The following is an 18251-nucleotide window of genomic DNA, read 5'->3' as shown; positions in this document are numbered from 1 at the left end:
ATGACAATTTAATATTGGGTATCCATACGTAATTGATATCTTGGCTTTGCGACCTATTTCGTATTTTAACATTTGGCTCAACCCATATTTACATGGCAACAAGCCATGGACTTGTATATGTACATACATACACTCGGGCCGTTGTAACAAACGCAAGAAGGAAATTATTGCTTGTAAAATTGCGATATGCCTCGCGTAATTGTGTTCAATATTATTTAATGCTATTCAAGATTTGCATTATGGATTAATTCTTTATGATGGTTGAAAATGGCTAAGTAAACCGAAAGTCCCATCTCTTTTTGTTGTAATATTAAAAGTTATTAAATATACATCTTATTTGCTTGTTCATAGACTTTTTCTTATCTTTTTATTTAAATACACATGTGCATTTTATTTTTTGTTTATAATTATTTCAACTTATTTATAATGTAAAACATATTTGCGAAATATAACAGGATGTTCCTGTTATATTGTAAAACATTCGCAAAAAGACAAGGTTTTCTTACGTGTACATTGTTTATGTACACTGAATTACGTTAACTCCTACGTGCCCTTCAATTAATGTGCTTTAAAATAGCTTTAAAATAGATGAACTTTTTAATCTCAAATTCGATAAATAATAATTAAAATCAGCGTAAACCAATCAGCTAAGTCAATTGTACGGTACCAAAATATACGTATATGATATGACAGAACATAAGAATTTACATTAATAAAGTTGTATACACTTTCGGAACAGTCACTTTCTAGTTAACTTCGTTATTTCCTTTATAAAATATTAATATTCTATCTATTTATTTTACAAACAAATTGGATCATTCGTGAAAGTATATATCAAATATGAGATTGCACTATAGAATTATCAGATATATATTTTAAGTACGCGAATGATCGATCGGACAGCCACAAACATATTATATCAACTCGCAGAAAAGAAGACAAAAAACCGCGTAAATTTGTATTACGAAATGATCTAGTCAATCATGAATCAACATTTTGCTTTCAAGAATTACTATAAAAAAATCGGTAATATGACTTGATGTTTTAAAGTATTGTGTGTGCGTGTGATCGTTTTGCTGGGAAATTATATAGCTTGATGAATACGATGTTAAATGATGGAGATGGAGATTTACATACGTAAATGTATGTACGTCTAATATTATATCACTATTTTATTACTGTTTGGTATATTTTTGGAAGCTATTGGTATTAGATAAAATCAGTGATAGGTTTAAGAATTAATGTTTCGCGAGCCTATAATTAATTGTTTAACAGCGTTACATGATGCAAATATTATTTTAGAAGGGATTTTGAAAAGCAGGAACACTAATGTACCTTAAAACTGTGTCAAACTTCGCTTGGTCACCGCAACTGAGTTTGATTAGCCTTCTTTAGCACCGACTGACTCACAAAACAAATTCTATATTTTTATGTAAAGGGATGACTTATATATATAAATGATAATTATATAAATCTATACTATGTTACCCAATATATAATACTATATATATGTTGTAAAATAATAAATCGATCTATGTTCAAGCCATGAATATGCTTATATATTTCCTTTCGTTCATATTTTAACAAGTACATTATATTTGATTGTAAACATTTTATATATTTAATTTTTTTTTTAAGTCTTTATTTTAAGAAATAGAATTATGATATTTTTTTATATTTATTCATCATTAATATTTAGGATATATAATTATGTACAAATGAACATGTAGACGAAATTCTATTCTGGAATCGTTAATCTTTTATAATGCCACTTCGACCAATTCCGATTAACTTTAATCAATGATTAGTTGGAATTGGCCAATTGCATCAACGACAGGTTGAAGTTACTTACTCTTTTTCTTATTCGTGCGTGTATAGCACATGTACAATAGAAATAATCATAACAAACTCAATTAACTTAAAACAAGATAATGAAAGATTGTGCACGCTACATTATTATAATAATAAACTTCTACCTCAAATCATATTAAAACCTTGAGAATTAGATTTAAATGACAAAACATACTTCAATTTTCTTGTTGTCGATAAGTACATGGCAACGTCTCAGGAAACTCTGGATCCCAAAAACCTTAAAAAAAAATTATATTTTATCATATCTAATAAAAAAGCAAGGAAATAAAATTTTATACCTTCTGGTGTATTTGGCCTCTCATACTTGTGTCGATGTCGTGAGCATTGGTTCAATCGTTTTTTTAGTTCTTCTTTTGACAGTGATAAATTCTGATAATACTGAAAATCAAATATGAGTTATTTTTCTACAGAAAAAGTATTGCTTTTTGTAATATACATTTTATGTAACTATACATATTAATATTGTGCATTACTTTTCTACATTCCCAGCAATCCAAACCATTTAATTTTTCTCTATCAGCTTTACATCGCATGTTGAGCTGTTCTGAAACATCTGCCTTTCTTTCTGGGAATCTGTAAATAATATTTCCATTAGATACATATATAAAAGCAACTTACATTAACACAATTATTAATTAATACCTACACATTAAATTTATTCAATAATGCCTTTTTTTCAGGTGGCTTGTTTTCTGAATCATCAGAACATGTTTCGTCCTTTAAATTATCCATGTCATTTTTCTTTGTAGCTACTGGCGGATCAAACAATTCATCTTCGTAGGCAAAGTCTTTCATGTTATTAAGATTCTGTTTTAATAATAGATCTTCCTTTTGAGCTTTAATAAATTTTTTAAATTGAACATTGGTTTTATTATCCATTTTTATTGGTGAAAGATAATTTGTGCTAATTTTATCTCTCAATGTATTAACTGTATTAACTGTAGTATTCGTTAAGGATTTATCATTGTCTATTTGTGTAGAAGTATGTTTCGGCGAAGAACATAACCCAAAATCTACATTTATTATCTCTGGAACACTAGGACCAGTTCTATGATTCAGATATTTATTTTTATTCGGAGAATTTTTCATTATATGTCTTGCAGGATTTTTCCTCTTCAATTTTAAACGTCGCTTGACTTTAGATGTGATATTTCTCTGTGTAGGACTGACTTCTATCACATCCTCAGAAATTTCAATACTGTTGTTTGTAGCACTTTTTTTAGTACTTTCAGTAATACTTGCATTTTCAGTAGAAATTTCTTCAGCATTTACTATAGAAATTTCTTCAGTAAAATTCTGTTCGACATTATACAATCTACTAGTTGGCTTACGTTTATCTACACTTGAGGCTAATACCGTATTTTCGTTACTTTTGACTGGATAAAATGCAAGTCGAGATTGCTTCAATTTCTTTCCATCTGGCAAAATTGTGGTTTCCACATGATGTGTTGTACAAATTGCTAATTTGTGATTATACTTTGAAGAAACTTTTTCACCATGATGCGTCTTCATATCTGAAGTTGAGTCACTGCATAACATTTTAGATAAACGCAATTTCTTTGCAGATTTGGCATCAGTTTTTGGACATATTTTAGAGAATATTGGACTTTCTGGCCGATTATTTTCGTTGGTATCTTTGTGCACTTCACTTGTATCTGACAGACTAGGTTCTGTATCGGAATTAAAATCAATCGAATTTGTAACTAATCTCAATAATGGAATATAAGATGGAGTACTACTATTTTCTTGCCCTTCAGCGTTATTCGACTGTTGCGACTGTTGCGAAGTTGCTTCATTTTTTATTTTCGTATCAATCGTCACTTGAGATGAAGAATGCAGTCTACAAAATTATATGTTCATATGTATATTATACAATATATGATATGTGTATATGATACACACACACATGCACAAACTTTTATACACATTGGCGAAATATTATTAGAATTTATTAAGTTATATATTAAGTTATAAATAATTTAAGTTTTGACTTAGAATCTATAAATTATATAAATGTGAATTATATAAATAAACAATAATTGTAAACTCACGCATTACACTGTTGATACTTTTCCTGCAATTTTATATAATCTTCCCACAAATCTGTAAAACAAAATATTACAACAATTATACAAATCGCTTATATAAACAATTCAGTACATAAATAGCTTTTAAATATTTAGCTAGCGGCATGGCTTAATTTAGAAAATTGTTTTCAAAAAGCATTAATGCATATCGCAATGTTTAAATTTTGGCGCGCTTCTAATGCTTGGTCTAGTGGTCTAGTAAATTTTGGATAGTCGTGCGAAAATTTACTATCAGCGTTTGTTAAGCCTTGTGTCCACAATGCTAAAAATCGGTCCGAGCCCCAGATGAAGAAAGAATTGACCAATCGCAATGGTCATGTGATCAAATTGTTCAAATATGATTTGTTAATTTTTTCTCTGTCCGAGATCTTGGATCGATTTCTAGCATCGTGGACATTTGGCTTTACAAGATTAAATCTGTTCGCGTTGCTTGCACTTTTAGCACTCGATATCTTCGCTTTCTCTCTTTTCAAGACAAAATATGTATCCATCTCATTTTAAATTTCATGTAACACGAATAAGGTATCGATTCTGTATCTTGAAACGAAGTGAAAATTGCAAAAGTGAGCGAATTTACTAGAATATTGATAATTTCATTGGTCAACACCTAGTAAATTTGTTCACTTTTATCATTTTCACCGGGTGGCACCCAGTTGGACACGGCTCAATTGGACACGAGCCACTCACAGCGCTTGAGACTACAAAGCTCCTAAGCACCGGTCGCTGTGATTGGTGGTGTCCAATCGAGCCGTGGTCAATCGGGATCACCCCATTTTCACCTCGTTTCAAGATACAGAATCGATCCCTAGACCTATATATTGACTGCAAATAGCAGCATAAATCAAATTTAATATTTTCGCGTGTTTCATAGATCTGTTCACGTTGCATAAAGCTCTCAAATATTTTTGCACTTAAAATGAAATAGATATATATTCTTGAAAAGAGAAAGCGAATATACCGAGTGCAAAAAGTGCAAATAACGCGAACAGATCTCATGTGATTTGTGATGTATTCACACAGCTTAAAATCCCTACAAATTTTTGCACTTTAAGGAGCTCTGCAAAATAAAAGGAACAGGGAACAGAGAACAGAGAATAATAGAGTATTTGATTTACTGACTCGACCGACTCTGAATCAAGTCTGTTCTTTTTAGCTGCATTTCTTGTATAATTTAGCTCTTCTTTTGCAGCTAAACAGAACAGACCATTGAGTCGGAGTCGGGTCGAGTCAGTAAATCGAATACGCTATAAGAATTTCAACCTATCAGAAATCATGTATTATGGAATACATACTGCGTATTCCACAATATATGATTTCTGATAGGTTGAAATTCTTATTCTCTGTTCTCTGTACCCTGTTCCTTTTATTGTGCGGAGCCCCTAAAAGAGAAATATATATTCGGGCATTGAAAAGAAAGAAAGCGAAGATACTGGGTTTGTTCGCGTTGCTTGCACTTGTTGCATTCAGCAATCAGCATTTTAGCTTTCTTTCTCTTTAACGCCATAAAAATAAGATACAATGAGATAGCTGATAGATAATGCATAAGAATGAGTTATTCATGTATCTCATAGGTGCGATCAAGGATCAAAATGCTATTAGTGCTATTAATTTTGTCATTCTATCTTCATCGTTAATTAGACGTAAAACAAAAATAAAACGACACAAATAGCGCTAATAACGTGTGCCTCTGACGCACTTTATATATACATATATCTTATGACTTATGCATTTATCTCATTTCATCTTAAGCACCATACCAAACATGGCGGACCAATCAGAAGCTGACTAAATGATCAATCTCTTACTTGAGTATTTCTATATGAAAGTTTTCCAAAGTATTTATAACTCTAAATTGATCAATTCTACGATTCCAAAAATACATAAGTTCATGTGAAATGTGAGTAGTTAAATACTATAAATGTTATTTTTCAAATATTTTAACATTCCTTTAATATTTAATAGAAAAAGAATATCATATCAATTAGATATAAATAATAGTAAGAATATATACTTACTTTGATAATGTTCAAATGCTTTTTGCAAGATTTCAACGTAGCTCTCCATTGCTTTTCTCGCAGTCTCGTTCTGCGTCAAATAATTAAACTGCTGAATTATTGACATTGTTGTTTGGAGTACACTTCGATCTTTTCGGAGCAACACGTGTATTTGATGTATCTTTCCTGTTTTTTCAATAAATACCTGCTTAAATTGTTCTCAAAAAATCGTAAAAGTGCATATACGCGATTTGTCTTCACAATGTACCTTTACTAATTAGTTATACAATCTTTAATATTTATTTGTACCGATCATCAACGTTTCGACACATTCTAACCCACTCCGCCATAACAGTTTACCCGTTACATATGTATGTTGTATGTATGTATGTACGTACATATGTATGTGTATGATGACATGTATCAGATGTGTCATATATGTACAGTCAGCAACTAAAAGATTGCAACACATTTTTTTAAATCAGTTTCGGAATACAACCAACGGAATTCACCGAGCGATTAGTTCTTATGGATCCATAAGTAATAATCACTCAATGAGCAGGTTGCATTTTGAAACTCATTGAAAAAAGTGTTACAATCTTTTAGTTGCTAACTGTACACATATAAACTCAGGAGTTCAGGACCGTCTAGTCGTGGACACCAAAGATATAATTCCGAATAATTTTTTTCAATTTTACAGAAAGAAAAGTAAAAATATATCTGAGAGCCATAAAAATATTCATACAGCTCTGATCAATTGAAAAATAATACATAAGAATTCATATGTATATTTGAAGGCATATGTATATTTACATACATATTTTTTGCATTATAATAAGCGCATAAATAGATGTTTTGATTTAATAAGCCTTGAGATTCATCCGTTGACATCTTTATTATATAGTCTTAGCATATATGTACATTGTATACTGTAAATACATTCGTAATAAATAAGCGTTCGCAATATATAGTAGTATCTTATATAAAAAATCTTAAACGATAAATAAATATTCACATTTATAATGTTACATAAATTTATCAACGTTCCCTCATAGCGTCGCCTAATTTCTCTTGAAATAAAATTCTTTCATGAGATTGAAATAGAACGCAAAGCTTTTTAAAAATCTCACGTCGAGCATCATAAACAAAAATTTGTCTTTTTCTTTTCACCAGAATGAAAACAAGCATCGGAGTTTGAGTTCCTTTTTAGATTCATCTTCCCACTCGCAATATGTAATGTATATATGTATATATATTTGTATATATATATATAAATATACATGTGTATCACAGACCTTTCGTAATGATGCAGGAAAGAAACGTCAGAGAATATTCTTCAACGCATGATTGATCGAAAAATAACTTGGAAATAATCGGTATCATTAGCAATTTGATAAGTATCATGATAACTGTAATACCATTGTCATTGAAAGAGAAGTTGTATTCTAATTAAGTATCTGGTCGCATATTATACAATTATACATTGAACGTGCACTTAGAACTAATGGAGTGATAATGGAGACTGTACACAAATCGATGATATGATTGTATCATCTTTCTTTCTCGCACGCTCGCTCGCTCTCTCTTCTCTCAGTCTCTCTATCTCTCTATGTCACCAGCGTAATTTGAAAAATAGCGATTTATAGATTCTTTCTAATTTCATACATACGCACACATACAACATACACGAAACACGGTCATGAACCGTACGACTTTGTAAAATCACATTACGAATTAAAAGTAGATTGTTGCGAGGAAGTTGAGGGCAGGAAAAGGTTTTGCGCCAGGTTGGGTTGTCCTGGCGGTTTATTTGACAATAATCGGCCGATGGCAGACGCAGAAGTAGCAGGGTTATAGACGTTATCCAGACCATGATACGATATGAGCGCCGACAAAGCGCTCCGAACACCAGCAGTGGCCAACTGGGACCACCTCCAGTGAGAGCTCACGGCATCGTCGCCGGCATACACCGCGTGCGCATCAAAATTGCCTGACATATGCGGTGTATCTACAGGAAAAATTATTTATCAATTATCAATATCAATGCAACGGATATAATGCCTGGAGTATTAAGTATGCGTATACCTAGAAGAGGTGGGATCAATATGGGAAGATGAGGATCCAGTTGTCCACCTGGTCGAGCGTTTGCGATAAGACGAAGCTCCGCGCGTAGATCTCCCAATAACTGTACCACTTTGGGATCGCACTGTAAATATTATAGATGTTAAGAATGAGAAAAAATTTTATATTCTTAAAAAATATTTCCTTAATCTTTAATAAATATAAAAATTAGTTATTGTAAACGAAGCGATTATTATAATTGATACAAGATACATTATTATAAAAAATTGTCTAAAAAAAAAAATCTCTTTACATATTACCTCATTCTGTTCTGACCGCAACGCGAGAAGATCGTCGACTCGAATCGGTTTTCCCTGATTCAAGGCGTTCGAGAGAATTATCAGTCTCCGGGATAGACTATCTTCTGTACACTCCAATGATTTATCTCCCTTCAGATTCGACTGCGATTTAATGGGTGAAGTATTAAAATAGTACGATGGCGTAGACACTATGTACGGCCCGCTTTGATTAAACAAATTATCTTCACCATAATGAGCTTCTGCGCCAAGCCTGCTCGGGTATGAGTTATAGCCTGCTTCCATCTTTAGTCGTTTAGAGGACCTGTAATAAAGTTACAGGCCATGCGTGAAGATTTGATAAATGCGACTTAAATAAAATAGAAACGAATATACATAATGAATGAAATTGATTCATTTGCAATTTATACGAAATTCATTTATAATTGAGTGATTAATGATATTTTCTTAATTTCCAATCATATAGATATTTATATATAACTTGTTAACAAAAAATTATGAACATTATATTTAACTTGTCATTAATAAAATATTGTTGTATTTAGTCTAAAGAATAATGAAAGAATAATGGAAGATCATGCAACTAGCAAGCCATACAAACGTGTCTTAAAGCAAGCTCAATTAAATATGCACTAAAACTACATATATACATGCACATACATACGTATTAATATATAAAGATATAAGCGTAAAATTGTATTTATTGTTTATTTATGTAACAATCTTGTAGAACAATGAAGAATAGCAAGGTATTTCCTCCTCGATTACGAGTTAATGCATCGGTGTACATACATATAATATCCTATATAAAACAATATTGTACAGCGGTTGTTATCGCTGTACACTTCAATTATCATTTGGTTAGCTCAAGCGAATGGGTTATATGATTCACATACTTGATAAATATGAGTAAAAAATTGGACACACTGGATGTAAACACGTATTAAGATTTGAAGCTTTCATTACCTATTATATATTCTTACAAGTGTTACAAAAATTGTCCATTTATAATTCAGCCACAATTATATTATCTCCTGAAACATAATTTTTTCCTATTAGATATTGTGCCAATTATTTTGTTTATAATTTATCTAAAGTCATATATGTCACTTTTTACATATTCCACAATACAAAGTGGTATAGGCATGTGATTCAATTATATTAATATCATGTCTCATATGAGACAATAATTACTATACATATATATATGTATATATATATATATATATATATGAATAACTCAAATATATATATTTTTCTATATGCAGTATATTTTACGTATTAAAATACATATATATATATATGTATTTAAATTATATAAGTTTACATATTATATATGTAAACCCATTTATAAATTATTCTAATTACACTTTACATTCTTACAGAATTTTACAACATTCTAAAGCATTATCTTGTATAATATTCACGAATGATAACTGCATTTTACGTATTAATAATGGAACAATATTTATTATAACATTATAAATGAAAATATAGAGATGTTTATATAAATATATTTTTTTACTTGAATATGTTCGTATAAACAAATTTTTGGAAGATTATATTTAAAAAAAAAAAAAAGAAAGAGAATCTATTAATATCGAATATTACAATTTGAACAATGTAACTATTTTTTCATACCATAAACATAATTTTTTACTACATATTACCGATACAAATAAATCAAACAGATAATATACGCAAATAAAATATATTAGATTTTACACTTATTGTAAATTCTTGAATAAAAGTTATATGTAAAAATATGTGTCATGTTTTAAAACATTATATTTTTCAAAGCATTTTACATCATTATTTATAAATGTATATGTTATATATACGAACATTATTTTATTTATATTAATAGATCTCTTCATCTGCATTTCTTACATTATGTATTTTTGCACAGAATATATTAGAATATAAAAGATCAAATATCTCTTTTTTTTTTTAACTTCTTGAAATACATGATATATTTTTAAATATAAAACATGAAAATTCTCATTGTACTGTAATCTACTGGTCCATTAAAGACGGTGCAAATTATGTAAAGATCATGATTTTATTGTTTTTCAACTCAAAAGACAAATACATATATGCTTTTCTATTTTTTTTTTAACACAAGGAAGGATTTGTGTTGTTCAATTAATCTTAATATTGTCAGGTAAATATATACATATTATATATATACATACATATATACACATATGTACACATGTGTGTATACACACACACACACTCACACACACACATAGATATATGTATATAAATGTGTCAGGAGGCATCATAAACTTTGGTATTTAAAACGATTTTGTTATATCGTTTTTGTATATACTTATTTTATATATAAATATATACTATTACATATATATTATTTATGTATATATGTATGTATAAGATATTTTTGGTTGATGCATTCCATTTCATGCATGATGGGCGTGTATTATTTTATCCTTTTTTAATATTCAAATAATATCGGGGATAAAATGATACATTATATACACCATGCGGAACACACCCTTTACAATAAAGAAATTCGAGAATAATTTCTATTATTACGTAGAGAAATGCATATATATATATATATATATATATGAGAATGTGCAGTATATGTACATGTTTTAATAGTATATCATAAATACATATAAATTATGTTTAAAAAATATCTATTGAAAGTTTTAATATTAATTACTACTATTTAATATAGTAAATTTTAATTTTCATTTTAATATTCATTTTATACCATTCTCATATTTATACTATTGGTATTGTGCTTGATTTACTATCAAAAACATGATTTAAACAATTATATATTAAAGAAATGAAACATTCGATTTACCTGCCTTTATTTTTAAAAATAAATAACGAAAAAAGTTATACGTGTCAAAATATTTGTGGAATAAGTAAAAACAGTAACATATATTTTATGATTATTTTACATATATTGAATCAGTGAACGCTGGTAAATAAGTATTTTCCATAATTGTCGAATGCTGCGCTTGTTGGATCTTTTTGAAGAGATATTAATACACATGTGTATATATACATAAATATAACCATAAAATAAAAAATACTAGAATCTAGAAAAAATTTTAATAATGTTTTGATAGCGTTAAAGATTCATTCACTGCTCATAGAAATATTTTAAGCGAATGTCTGAGTACGCTTAAGTATATTGCAGCATTCGAATATTATTTTACAATATTATTTTGCATGACATTATGTTCAAAAACATCCGAAGACTGAATTCCATTATAAAAATAGTGTCAGTTAACGTAACGTACATGCAAAAAAACGAATAATGTAAATACTAAATAAATACACAATGATTCGCCATTCGTATATTACGAGAAACTCATCAAAACTATCTATAGTATGAATTACTAAATTGTAATACGGAGGATGGCTAGGATGATTAAAGCATAAATGTACGCCAAAAATGTGAATGTTTGAATAAATTGGATTAATTATAAATAAAATTAACAGAATTAAGGTTAACAACGATTTTAGTCTTGGTCTTCTCGTATTCGCCTTCTTAAGTCTTCCGATGTAGCATATCCTTTGTACCTGTATATCTTGCCTACATATTTATATTATAGAACTTTACAGCTCAGAATTCATCTATTTATACATGTTGTCGTTTTACGCTTTACTTACAGGTATCTAAACTGAAGTCTTTTTACGAAAAACAGCAAGATTATCACTTTGACGTGACACCTCTATATATTTATTTACAATAATTATTTCTTTCAATTATAATTTTTCCATTTGTGTGTGTTTAAATATAAATACAAATATATATATATTTATATATAGAGATATGCTAAATCAATCTCTAAAAGAATTTAAATCAGTACGCATATGCGCAAAAATTATACACAAATGTTCCTCATTTCGATATATATTAACGTGAGCGCATGCATTATATATATCTTTTTGGGATATACATGCTGCTGTATATCGTGTATACATGTATTTTTCCCTTTCGTATATTATTGACAAGATATATACACATATCTAAATAGAAACTGAATAAACTGATAATTTAATTTTTACAATCGTCCTTAGAAACGAGTGGTAGACTGAATCACAGTGATTATTAGGACATATACTTCTTGTACAGAAGTTTGTACGTTATAAGTGGCGATTATTAGGTATTCATATAGAGGATTATAATAATAGTTATCATAAAAATTATTTCATTATAATCTTTGTAAATGATTCGATATGAACAGTAGGACGATAATTAACCCTTTAGCTGCAAATGTTGTATATACTTTAACACATAATTTAAACACATCATAAATATAATTAAAGGCGAAAATTTTGTAGTAAGAGAGAAAAAGCTATAGAAGAAATTATAAATTTATAAATTTATTACATTGCCCTTTTATATTAAATCAATCAATATGAAAATAATAAAATTGAGCTATATTGTACTATTTTATTTCTAATTAAAATAAAAGTTTTACATGATGCAGCCAAAGAGTTAAATAATATAATGTATCTCGTAATGGTAAAATATATTATCGCCGAGGCATGTAGCGTATGCCCTGAAAAATACATATGTTAAGTATATCTCATACAGTCTATCAAATCAATCGTTTAAAAGTAAACAATCTCTGTAGAGCGAAGCCACGAACAGAGAAGGATGTTTCGTGCTTCTATTTTCCATTGTTCTGCATTATTGGCATCGTCGTGTTCGAACGACTGTGAACGAAACTAAAATTAACTCGTTGATTCATTAAGTTTAGAGGAAGAAGGTCGACATGCAAACGAGAATCGGAAGGAACACATAGAGATACTACTACATTTTCTTTTCGATGACACTTCTCACTTTCAAGAAATTCTCGTTACTTGAACAATACATTTTGCTAAAGAAAATAAATGCCAAACACAACTGTCGTACACAGCCATCTAAATGTCTAAGCAAATTAGTTTTCAATTGGCATTAAGACGTACATCTTAGCAACCCGTAAATTAGATTTCTTTACGGCTTTACTCACCCCCCGACATCTGACAGATCATCCTTGTTGGGACCTCCTTTATTTGGAAAGGGAAGCAGAGGCAATTTTGTTGTAGCACTCTCTTGCTGTTCCCGTAACAAACGCTTTCGCTTTTTACTCCAGAGTTCATGACAATCTTGCCAAGTTGGAAGTTGTGGCGCTGGCATCCTGATATATTGTAAAAGTGTAATTCATTTTATAAGATTTGAACGAAGAACCATACATATTCCAATACACACGAAAAGCTGACGCAAAAAGATAACATACTGTTCGGGTTGAACGTTTTTCAACCAAGCACTTTTAAGCGCATCAGCTGCCGTTATCCGCTTCTCAGGATCCAATTCTAACATTTTATCCAGGAGATCCAAGGCTGCTCCTGGCATAAAGGCGAAATCCTCTCTGAGACGTCTCCTATGCTGCTTTTTTGGCTTAAGTGTATGCCAATGTGGTAATTTTATCACAGAAGGCCATACAGCAGGAGTGGGCGTCCCACAAACCCTTGAAATCATCTCTAATTGCATCATATCTACATTGGCCTAATAAAAAATTATTCTTGTTAATAAAAAAATTACTCTTGTTAATAATAAATTAATATTAATATGTTTTTTAGCTTGAGAAATGGTTATTACTTGAAATAAAGGTTTTTTAGAAAATAATTCTCCCAAGATACATCCGCAACTCCAGACATCAATTGCAGGTCCATAACGCTCTTCTCCCAGTAAAAGTTCGGGGGGTCTATACCACAAAGTGATCACCTTATTAGTATACGGTCTCTGTCTATCCTCTGCATTATAAAGTCGTGCCAATCCAAAGTCAGCTAGTTTAACTTCGCCCCTATTGAAATTATACATTACATTATATTGAGTAATTGCACAAAACAAATTACTCAATAAATAACGCATATATACTTGTTGTTCATCAATATATTTGAGCATTTAATATCCCGGTGAAGAAAATTTTTGCTGTGGCAATAATTCAAACCATCCAACAACTGCTTCATGATACTGGCATTATTCATTTCGTTGAAATCCACCATGCCAGATTCTAACAGACCCATCAAATCATGGTCCATATATTCAAAAACTAAGTAAAAGGAACCTTTATCCTAAAGCATAGAAGATGACATAATTAATTAATTCTGTAAAAATTAAAGATCGTAAAATTATTATACTCTCCAATTGAATGTGTTTGTCAGTATCTTAAATTAATGAGAAATATAGCGTAGAAGATAATTAAATTAGCGTATTAATTCTATACTTAATATACGAGTATAATAGCAAGTTTGTTCTCTTTTTCTTTTTATATATGATAGCGATATCTTACGCTACGATACTATATCACATTACTCTACATAATACTCTATTAATAAATAAAACACCGACAAATATATTGTAATACAGAATGCTGCTACAGATTGCATATAGCTATGATTAAAAAGGTACCTTTCGGAAGTCTAATGCATCTTGTTTGTCAGTAACAATTTCTCTAAGGTTAACAATGTTCTTATGATTGAGTTGTCGCAGGATTTTTATTTCTCTGACCGCCGTGATAGGAAAGCCTTCCTTCTCATTTTCAAGTCGGACTTTTTTCAAAGCTACCATTACACCGGATCGTTTATCTCGTGCTTTATACACTTGTCCATATGTACCCTCTCCAATCTGAGCAATAAACTCGAATACGTCGACGCATCGTTCACCCCAATCTTTACCGCCGGAAGCCGACATGGGAGCATGACAGTTTCGCGATCCTCTGCGTTTTAGTATTTTCGGTCTTTTCAATTTTGGCTTTGGTGCTACTCGTTCGACCTTCAAACGCGGCGGCGTTGCATTTGGATCATCCTCGCCGCTCAAATCCTCCGATCCAGGTACAACTATAGTTTAAGTGATAAGATAATGATAAGTTAAAATGTCGTTAGTAAACAATAATGTATAAAGTTCATTTGAAAACTCACCCGGTGGCATTGGCAGGTCCTTGATACCCTTTTTTTGCATTGGTTTCGTTAATGCCGAGAACTTCAACTGCGCTTTGCTTGGAGGACTTGGAGAACGGCTCGGTGGGGAATCTATGCTTTCCAAATCATTCTGATTAATGCCAGGTGGCAAAGGTAGTCTCTTTAAGCTTTTGGTTGTGAACGTTACTATGGGAGGCTTGGGAGGATCCACAGATTTAAGTGGTACAAGATTATTGGGTGGATTAAATTTTGACATGATTGTATTGGGCGCTGGAACGGGAATAGGTGGAATGGGTGGCGGTGGGACAGACATGTTGGGCAGAACCGGTGTCGACGGGATTGGCGGCACCGACATGGGTATAGGAGTAGGCACTTGCCCGCCAACCAAGACTGTTGGTGCAGGTTCGGCAGGTTGCGGCAATGGTGGTGGCGGCGGCGGTGGTGGTGGTTGCACTGCAGGAGCAGGAGCCGGGAAATTCGGGCTGTGTGACATGACGATCGGACAATTGTTGGGCATCACCGATGGTGGATTAGGCGAAGTATGTACAACTGTGTGAGAAGCAAGCGGATTGATTGCAGCAGACATCGGATTAGGCAATGGTACATTAGGTGGTTGACCAGTTGGTGGCAATGGTGGCGTTTTGCACGCTATAGTGCTGTCGTCACTCATCGGAACAGGGATATCGGTTACGTCGACCACACTATCGCCAGCCTTTGCGTGCTGCTCCTTGTGATTTATAGGTTTGTCTTTATTGTCAGTGGAAGCTTTATTCTCGCAGGACGCGTTGCCGCCATCGCCGTCCTTCTCGTCGGAGCCCTCTATGATTTGCACTTCATCTTGATTCCCGACCTTTTCCTTTGCAGCCTGCAACTTCTTAAATGCCAATTCTCTCATATTACGGTCCTTAACGAGTTCTGCAAACAGACTGGTCTCGCTAATTTTCGCTTGTACTCGAAGATTTCGGGCGGTAATGCTCGATGGGCTTCTAGCTCGGGATCTATGAGGAGAAGGAGAAGGTATCCTAGGACGCGGGCTCTTTGATTTGAGTTTCCTCGAAGCCTTGCAGGACTTGCTGGGTGAGCGAGATCTCTTTGGGGTGCGACTTCTTCTGGGACGCGAACGTGACCTCGAGCGAGATAATTTCCGCCATCTTCCTGGACTGCGCGATCGTGATCGAGACAAAGGTAAATGTAATCTAAAATTGAAGAAATTATTATGCGAATGCGTGACGTGATAAATTAATTTACTACAACATTACGTTTCAATATGATAGAAAAGAGTAACTCTCGAAAATGTACCTGCTCCCAGTAGGACTCCTTGTCGATCTCGATTTCCGTTTGTCCCTCCTATCCTTATCATGAAGCCGGTGGCCACGTCGATCGGATTCGTCTCGTCTTCTACGTTTAGGGGAGATAATTCCACTATCCGTTCGTCGTCTGTGGCTACTTCCAGGACTCGGGCTAAACTCTCGTCGTCTGACGGTAGCCGGGCTTGGGCTGTGCCTAAGTCTATGGAGTACCGGAGTAGGACTAAAGTCTCTTCTTCGTGGCGGTGGACTGTGATCCCTTCGTCTTGACGGTGGACTCGGGCTGTGCGGCTTCCTACGATTTATAACGATGTGTCCAGGACTAACGCTGGCCCGGCGCGTTATGTGGATACTGGGACTAAGTTTCTGTCGATCAGGACTGCTGTGCTTTGGCACGGCAACTAGTCCTTTATTCAAATTCTCCGGCGTCGTGGCGCATGGAGGCATTAAAGGTGTATGCGGAGATTCTATCTGCCGCGTCAATAAAAGAGACGGTGGTGTCACGTTGCGAGATTGCCTCGACAATTCCAATTCCACGTCGTCACTAGGACATCTCTGTTCGCGTGGCGTAGCCGGTGAAATAGGCGACATGTTGTCCTTGAGTGGCAACGATGGTGATTCAGACCAATTAGCGGAAGCGATAATTGATTGTTTCTCACGACTTGGACTTGAACCAATTTCCTCGACAATACCGTGATGCGGGCTTAAGCTATGAGAATGTCTCTTAGATTTTCTTTTTTTCTTTTTCCCTGAATTTGATGAAGGGCTCAGACTTCTTTTCTTCTTCTTCTCGCGTTTATGCTTCTTTTCTTTTCGTCGGGCGTATCGCCTCGATTCTTCTTCGTACTCTGGTGTCGTACCATGCATCGTCGTCGATTGTTGTTGCTCGTTTGACAAGGAGTATCGCATATCGGAATGTCGATGCTGAACCGACGGTGTTGGAGATATGCTGATAGGCGACGCTCCAAGAGTACGAATTGGGCTACTGCCATAATATCGCCTTTGAAGAAACGACGAATCAGGTACTTCTCCGTCCGTGTAGCTATTGGCACGACTATCTTCCGATTGTATCTCTCCCGCTTCAGGCTCTGAAAGATCTTCGCTACTTACGTCGGAATATTCGACCAATGGTTTTACAACAGATGAAGCTACAGTTGGAATTGTCTCTAATGACTTATCTCGTGAACGTTTCTTCTTTTTTTTTCCAGAACTCTTACTTTTGCCATGTCTCCTGTGTCGCTTGTCAATACCATCGAAGCTGTGGCGATTCACCACGTCGCTGCTCGCACTGCCTCTTCTTCGTGAACGAAATCTCCCATTACGTTCTGCCCGTTCGATATCACGAGTGCTAGGCATGTCACCTCCTATATAAATAAAGCAAATATTTCAATAGAATTATATACATACATATGTATACAAATTTATTATATGTATATATACACAAATACATAATATATCAATTATAAAAGAATGTTTTTATTGTACACTGACCTAAAGGTAAAAATAAAAAATTTCAGTTAGGAAAATAAACAGTAGAGTTCTGTTTACATATTTATTATATTTTAGATTGTATTTTTTAAACACACACATACAGATACACATAATAATTATTAATACATTTATAAAATTTCTACTGTTTTGATAAAATATTAATAT

At 32.8% G+C, this 18251-nt stretch overlaps 2 protein-coding genes across 5 annotated transcripts in view; both read right to left on the bottom strand.

Annotated features, from left to right (window-relative positions):
* Window positions 1-1747: 1747 nt before the first annotated feature.
* Window positions 1748-6362, bottom strand: LOC108759003 (uncharacterized). Its single transcript, XM_018504258.1, has 6 exons — window positions 5975-6362; window positions 3924-3975; window positions 2519-3712; window positions 2346-2445; window positions 2151-2250; window positions 1748-2089 (listed from the first exon to the last, which is right to left on the bottom strand). Exons 1-6 carry the CDS (start codon window positions 6078-6080, stop codon window positions 2028-2030), a joined length of 1614 nt encoding a protein of 537 aa, XP_018359760.1. The 5' UTR covers window positions 6081-6362; the 3' UTR covers window positions 1748-2027.
* Window positions 6363-7243: 881 nt separating this feature from the next.
* Window positions 7244-18251, bottom strand: part of Cdk12 (Cyclin-dependent kinase 12) — a 12620-nt gene continuing 1612 nt past the window's right edge. The window contains exons 2-11 of one of the 4 annotated variants that reach the window (XM_018504255.1): window positions 16588-17959; window positions 15289-16484; window positions 14780-15207; window positions 14246-14442; window positions 13967-14171; window positions 13605-13873; window positions 13338-13505; window positions 8335-8635; window positions 8039-8159; window positions 7244-7961 (exon numbers count right to left, since the gene is read on the bottom strand). In XM_018504255.1, the coding sequence (XP_018359757.1) occupies window positions 7681-7961; window positions 8039-8159; window positions 8335-8635; window positions 13338-13505; window positions 13605-13873; window positions 13967-14171; window positions 14246-14442; window positions 14780-15207; window positions 15289-16484; window positions 16588-17959 (4538 nt within the window). In that variant the 3' untranslated portion in view covers window positions 7244-7680. Of the gene's footprint in view, window positions 7962-8038; window positions 8160-8334; window positions 8636-9297; window positions 9366-12815; window positions 13042-13337; window positions 13506-13604; window positions 13874-13966; window positions 14172-14245; window positions 14443-14779; window positions 15208-15288; window positions 16485-16587; window positions 17960-18251 lie in introns of those variants that run through there. The other 3 variants (XM_018504256.1, XR_001939975.1, XM_018504257.1) reach the window with 3 other exon arrangements.

Source organism: Trachymyrmex cornetzi, unplaced genomic scaffold (assembly GCF_001594075.2).
Source record: "Trachymyrmex cornetzi isolate Tcor2-1 unplaced genomic scaffold, Tcor1.1 scaffold165, whole genome shotgun sequence".
Taxonomy (NCBI): domain Eukaryota; kingdom Metazoa; phylum Arthropoda; class Insecta; order Hymenoptera; family Formicidae; genus Trachymyrmex; species Trachymyrmex cornetzi.
Note: the sequence above shows the minus strand (reverse complement) of the source record. Positions and strands in the feature narration are given on the sequence as shown.